At 36.8% G+C, this 7,185-nt stretch overlaps 1 protein-coding gene across 2 annotated transcripts; it reads left to right on the forward strand.

Annotated features, from left to right (window-relative positions):
* Positions 1 to 2,002: 2,002 nt before the first annotated feature.
* LOC106334973 lies at positions 2,003 to 6,090 on the forward strand. Of its 2 annotated transcripts, none has more exons than XM_013773386.1 (3): positions 2,003 to 2,130; positions 2,243 to 5,569; positions 5,757 to 6,090. In XM_013773386.1, exon 2 carries the CDS (start codon positions 2,306 to 2,308, stop codon positions 5,564 to 5,566), a length of 3,261 nt encoding a protein of 1,086 aa, XP_013628840.1. In that variant the 5' UTR covers positions 2,003 to 2,130; positions 2,243 to 2,305; the 3' UTR covers positions 5,567 to 5,569; positions 5,757 to 6,090. The 2 variants fall into 2 exon arrangements, with proteins under 2 accessions (XP_013628840.1, XP_013628841.1); XM_013773387.1 differs by having other exon boundaries at positions 2,035 to 2,130; positions 2,243 to 5,589; positions 5,757 to 6,083.
* Positions 6,091 to 7,185: the final 1,095 nt, after the last annotated feature.

Below are 7,185 nucleotides of genomic sequence, written 5' to 3' on the forward strand. Positions count from 1 at the left end.
AATTCATATAAAATTTGATATTTTCAAGTTCAAAGAGATTAGAGAGAGATTTGAGAATTTTAGTGAGAATCATTACATTTTTGTTGCAGCCATATGAGAGAAAAAAAAGAGAATGTGTATATTTATTTTTTATATATGGAGACAAAATTTTCCATTTAGGTTACATATTTTCAATTCAGAAGACTCTTAGGGAAGTCTTCTACCTCTAAATATACTACTCGCCCAGAAGACTCCTAGACCTTAAATTAAAACCCTAAATTTAAATAACTAACTAAATAGAAAAAAAAAATACTTCACTAAACTTAAAATATATTTTGAAATTGTTTAATATACATGAAACTAAACATATATAGGTTAAATTTTAATTTTCCAAAAAATGTTAAGCTTCCAAAATTTAACCCTAAAAAATACAAACAATACTACAACATATGTTACCAAATGCTTATAATTACATGATTTATAAAATTTCTCCATCAAAATATTTTTAATAAAATTTATAAATTATTTTTAAGATCAACAATATAAGAAGACTTACAAAGCCTCCAAAAGAGTTTCAGGGTTTATATTCGTAAAAGTACATTCTGTTTTTTTGTTTGGTGTTAAGAAATTACTTGTAATTTTACTAGTCTTTTGAGTTAGTTTTGCATTTGATTCAAGTTAAAGTATACTTTTGTGTTTAAAATCACGTTATGGTCATATTTTGTAATTTCTCCAATAAAAAATCTATGAGTGTGTAGTCGATAAATTCATCTTACGGGAGACGACAACAATATGAAAAAATATGATTAGTAAAAGTTTGTTTGGTAAAACCGTACAGCATTGGTTATCGTCTATCACATTTTCAATTTGTTTACATAGTTTTCGGAATTATCAGTTACTAACCATGGTTGATATACAGTAATAGGGTTAAGTTATGAACATTGGTTGTATATAATAGGTTAAGTCTAATTAATAGGTCCAACAATTTTTTTATAGTAGATTTTTAGAATGATAAGTTTGAATCTTTTTATATTTTTATTATGGATTATGTATATTTATTTTGTTAATTATTATGTTGTTGTATTTTATAATTTAATATAAGTTATTAGTGCATTTAAATTTTCAGCTAATTTAATTATTAATTTTATGAATTTAATGATATTGAAAAGTATAAAGTTATAATATATGATTTTATTAAGGTAGAAATGAAAACTTGTAAAAGTGAGGGACCATTTATAAAGAAAAATTTTCAATTTTAAAAATACAGTAAATGAATAGTGTTACTCTATATTTGGAATAATATTGTTTTTTTTTTTTTTGTGAAACGGAGTAATACTCTATATTTGGTGTAATATTAAAAGGGCAAATCTCCAAAATAGCACATTTCTAAGTTTATGTCACAAAAATAGCTCTCAAAAACTAAAATGACCAAAATAGCATTTCATCTTTTGAAAAATTTAATTTTTTTTTTATTTTTCAAAATTTGAAATCTTATCCCAAAATTTGACTCCCCAACTCTAAACCCTAAAACCTAAACTCTAAACCCTAAACTCTAAACCCTAAACCCCATTCTCCAACTCTAAATTCTAAACCTCATTCCTTAACTCTAAACCCTAAACCCTAAATTCTAAACCCCATTCCTTAACTCTAAACCCTAATGTCTAAATTAATTTACCATTGGAGTATAAGTGTATATTTATCTCTTTTGATAAAATATTAAGTGCTATTTTGGTTTTTTTTATTCTTAAAAGTTATATTTGTGACAAAAAAAATTTTTAGTGTTATCCTAGTCATTTTGTCATATTGAAATGACTTTTATTTTATATCTGGTGTTTAGAGGGAGAAATAGAATAATCGAGAAAGAGCTCTAACAATTTTGTTAAATGTGAACCAGAGAATAGATAGAGAATCCATTTGGGTGTAACATAAAACTACTAAGCCCATTAGGTGATTAGTCGAGGCCCAAATTGTGAACCCAGCCAGCTTGTGAACTTATTAGTCATCTTCAACCCTTCTAATAATCACCGTCTTCTTCTCTCTGGCTCCCCCTTTTAGTATACGAGTTTCTTTCTAGGGTTTCCTCCAGATTCATCTACCAAATTCTTGCTCACGCAGAAGCATCGAAGCTCTCAATTCTGGAGAAACTTTGAGGTAATTTGATCTCAATTCATCGAATTGGATTCGTACTGTACAGATTACAATTCGTCTCTGAACTTTCTTGTTTCGATCTCTGAGTGAGTTTATGATGCTTCGTTTGTGTTAGGGTTGTCGTTCACTCTCCATAGAAGAACTGTTTCGTGGAGTGGGATTAGTGTTTCTATGCGTGATGGCGATCGAGAAGAGTAACGTAAAGCTCTCTAGGTTTGATTCAGAGTACTCTCATGACAGTGATGAATCTATGTCAAGTTACCAAGGAGAGGACAGGCTTGAGCTGCAACGTAAAACCTCAGCGGTTAATGTTGATTCTGAGGCTGATGATGATGGGTTTGTTGATGATGATTCTGGAGCAGGCTCTGATGATTTTGATCTGCTTGAATTGGCTGAATCTGGTGCTGAGTTCTCTCAGGTTGGGAACGTGACTTGTAGCGTTCCTTTTGAGTTGTATGATCTCTCTAGTCTTGAAGATATACTCTCTGTTGATGTTTGGAACGAGTGTCTCACTGAGGAAGAACGGCTTAGCCTCTCATTTCATCTTCCTGACCTTGATCAGTTCACGTTTATGCTTACTCTGAAACAGCTTTTTGAGGGTCGTAATTTCCACTTTGGCAGTCCGGTTAAGAAACTGTTTGACATGTTGAAAGGTGGGCAGTGCGAGCCGAGGAACGTGCTTTATCTCGAGGGCCGTAATTTGTTTATAAGGACAAAACATTATCATACTCTGAGGAAGTATCATAATGGCATGGTCGTGAATCTTTGTCAGACAAGGGATGCTTGGGCAGGTTGTAGAGGGTACAGTGTCGATGAGAAGCTCCGGGTCCTGAATATCGTTAAAAGTCAAAAGACTCTAATGCGCGAGGAAAAGGACTATTATGAGGAGGATTCATCAGAAAAGGAAGAACCTTTTGATGGGCCATGGAGCAGAAAGGTAAAAGATAGGAAGTCTGCGCAGAACAAAAGTGCCCGTCATTCAGGTTATGTTGTTGATTCAGGTTTGGAGTTTCCTAGGCAGTGGCAGCCTACTGCTGCAGAACAGGATAGATATGGCAAACCAAAGTCGAAACCGAAGACAGCAACACTGAAATTTCCTTTTGATAAAACGTCTGTTGGGCCATATGCTTCAGGTTGTAATGGGTTAGGTATGACCTCTGCATACAACACCTCTTCTCTCGCTAGGCACAAGTATGGTTCTCATTTGGTTCTTAGGTCAGAAGATAATATGGATGATGATGACCAGGATCCACTCTTTGGAACAGGTTCTTGGCGGGATCAGGATATTGTTGTTAGAAAGAAATCTGGATTCTTGAGGCTTGGAAAGAAACATAAGTTTTCCAGGGAGGGAGAAATGAATTCCGAACATTTCATGGGTCCACCATATTCAGCAAGGCAGTCCCACAGCAATGTTGCAAAGTCAAGCAAATATGCAAATCAAATGAAGCCCGTAAAAGGTAGTCTGGCAGACCTTCGTGGGAACTTCTATCGACATGGGAAGTATCATGGAGATGAATTTTCGGTTGACCCCAGATATATATCTGATGACTTGAATGGTAAAAGCAGAAAAAGGAAGTCTGAGAGGGACTCACCTGATACTAGTTTGAGAACTTATAGAGCTTCTATGCAGCAAATGAATGAAAGGTTCTTAAATTCTGATTTTCGTGAGAACCAAGTGCAGGATGGTGAAAATTTAGATGCCAGGTTGGTTTCTTGCAGTTCTGGGTCCAAAAGGAGAAAGGTTAGAGAGTCTTTGATGGACATCGAGAGGAGGGAGGATGATGGTCATATGCGGCTTTATTCTGACATCCAGCCGGTTTGTGATATTACTGCCTCAAAGAGAAAGGGAAAGAAGAAAATGGAGGTTGATGTTGATTTTCTCGATCTGGAAACCTCTGAAACACCAAAAGTAGGAAAGAGTGCAAGTGAAGCAGAGGTGGAAACCAAACCGCAGAAGAAGCCGTATGTGTTGATCACACCGACAGTTCACAGTGGCTTCTCCTTTTCCATCATGCATCTTCTTACAGCAGTGCGTATGGCAATTACAAGCTCTTGTCCTGAAGATCCATTAGATGTTAGCAAACCTATGGCAGTGGAGACTACAGAACATGAAGCTGGAGAAAATGGTGCTCCCATTCCCAAGGATGCAGAGGATAACAAGTCTCCACAGCAGGGAAGTGAGAACTTGCCATCCCTCACTATCCAGGAGATTACTAGCTGTGTCACGTCAAAGCCGTTAGATCCTTTGATCCTCAAGGCACAAGAGCCGCTTCAGGATTTGATTAGAGGAGTTCTGAAGATCTTCTCGTCGAAAACCTCACCTCTAGGGGCAAAGGGTTGGAAGCCACTTGTAGCATTTGAGAAGTCCAAGAAATGCTGGTCTTGGATTGGCCCTGTTCTCAGTCCTTCGGATCAAGAAACTGTTGAAGAGGTAACATCGCCTGAAGCTTGGTGTCTCACGCACAAGATGCTTGTCAAGTTGGTTGATTCATTTGCAAACTGGCTGAAAAATAGTCAGGAAACTCTTCAGCAAATAGGCAGTCTTCCCGAACCACCATTGTCACTCATGCAGTGTAACCTTGATGAGAAAGAAAGGTTCAAGGATCTGAGAGCACAGAAGAGTCTTAACACGATTCCCCAGAGTTCTGAAGAAGCCAGAGAATATTTCCGCAAAGAAGAGTTTCTGAGGTACTCAATTTCTGACAGAGCGTTTGTGTACACGGCTGCTGATGGTAGGAAGTCGATTGTTGCTCCTCTGAGAAGAGGTGGAGGGAAGCCAACCTCAAAAGCCCGGGACCATTTCATGTTGAAACGAGAGAGACCACCACATGTCACAATTCTCTGTCTTGTGAGAGATGCCGCTGCCAGATTGCCCGGTAGTATTGGGACAAGAGCTGATGTTTGTACCTTAATAAGAGACTCACAGTATATCATGGAGGATGTAACCGATGTACAAGTAAATCAAGTCGTTAGTGGTGCATTAGATCGTTTGCACTATGAGCGGGACCCTTGTGTACAATTCGATGCTGATAGGAAGCTGTGGGTGTATCTACACAGAGACAGAGAAGAAGAAGATTTTGAAGATGATGGTACTTCGTCCACTAAGAAATGGAAGAGGCCGAAGAAGGAAGCGGCAGAGCAAACAGAGGAACAAGAAGCTGTTGCTTTAGCGTTTAATGGGGATGAAGAGCAAACAGGAAACGAGATGGGTTCAGAAAAGAAGACTGTGGAGCCTGCTGGTGTAGACTGGGATCAAGGAGCAGCAGACCAACTTTGTAATGGGGCTGAACAAGCTGCAGAGGAGGAGCAATATGTTGAGAACACTGCGCATGGTAATGAGACAACGATGTGGGAGCCTGTTGTTTCAAATCGTGTTGAGGATAACACATTTATCTGCCAAGAGAACTCAGTGGCTGATGATTTTGACGATGAAACATGATTGGTGAGATGCATTGATACCATGTAGGTTTCGAACTCTTTTTCTTTCATATTGTGTTTGATTGATCAGTCATCATACAGAGTCCAAGTTCATTTCCATTGCGTAATACTGTGTTTTGTTTTTAATGATGGTTTGGCAATAGTGAATCCTTCTAACAAGACAACACTTTGTCATTGATTTGTATTTTCAGGTGAAAATTCCAGAGGTTAGTCCCTTAGCAGAGAGATATGGTATGGATTTTAATGGCGACATTGATTTGGGTTTGGTCCCAAAAGATGTCAAAAAGAGTGAGATGACACAGGCTCTGTCACAAACATGTTGAAAAGGTTATTCATGTTGTTCTCATGCTATATATCTTGTTATTTTTTAGAAAAGGGGAAGTTAGTGGTGGAGTTTAGTGAATCACTCGTCAATAATATTAATGAAAAATGTTTGATCAGGTAAAATTTAATATACAAGGTGATGTTAATAGAAAAATCAGAATTCGTTATGATGACTCATGACATTCATGCATTTCGTTAAATGTATTCTCGTAACTGGATAAGCCCCATGAAACACGGATGGTTGATCTCTTATGGTGATTCACCACATTCCTTGTGAAACACAACACGGCTACAGAATCGTACATCAATAGTAGCCTATGCAGTATTCACCTTCTTTATATTTAATCATATTTGTTATGTCAACTTCGTTACTGTTGATCTGATATAGCTGCTGCCGCACTTAAGTTATTAACTCAATTATCGCTCGATATTTGTTGAACTTTCTGTGAGCCAGAGAACAAAAAAAGAAGAGAAAGTGGACAAGATTTTAGTCTGACCTCGATTTGATTTTCCATGTGTAAAGCAAACCAGTCTTGTAAAACAAAGAGAATTTGCTTTTCATATGCACGATGTTTCGTGTATTTTCGGTGAATGACGAACGAGAACCCCTATTCATATACTATACATATTACTTAATAACTCAGACCCTTAGTTTATACCTATTAACTGTAGCTGACATTATGAGTTGTTCAAATGTGATATCGACTACATGCGTAGAACTTGATAACTTCACCCACCTCCTACACCTATATATTCCTTACATATGTCTGTCTAAGAAAAACACTTCACTCACTCGTTATTATTGCCGTTATTTACTGTTTTTGTATTTGTCTATTTCAAAAAACTATATTTACTTCGAACACCTCTAATTCTAGTGTTATTCAATTGCTACTTCAAACAACTACATAAATGATAATTCTTAAGTAGTTCTTAAAGTGTTGTTGGCTACACGAAAACACAAACTTAACGAGGAAAATTAACGAGGAATATTTTTCCTCGTTAATTTACGTCGACTTTACGAGGAAATTACGCGGAAAAATAAAATCAGCGTTATTTCCTCGTAAAGTAACGACGAATTCGTCGTAAAGTCGATGTAAAGTGACGTGGCTTTTACGAGGAAATCGTATATCCTCGTACATTCCACGTAAACTTAGCGTGGTCTTTACGAGGAAATAATTTACGTTTACTTAGCGACGAAATTTTGAATCCACCAACTTTGTTTGTCACACGTTTTTTTTTCGGCCAGCTAACTAATTTTCGTCGTAAATTCGTAGGAAAATTACAATTACCAGATTT

Source organism: Brassica oleracea, chromosome C3 (assembly GCF_000695525.1).
Source record: "Brassica oleracea var. oleracea cultivar TO1000 chromosome C3, BOL, whole genome shotgun sequence".
Classification (NCBI taxonomy): Eukaryota; Viridiplantae; Streptophyta; class Magnoliopsida; order Brassicales; family Brassicaceae; genus Brassica; species Brassica oleracea.

Bases quoted from the DNA above. Each gene is read 5' to 3' on its own strand.
- LOC106334973 (XM_013773386.1), top strand. From the start codon at position 2,306: ATGGCGATCGAGAAGAGTAACGTAAAGCTCTCTAGGTTTGATTCAGAG.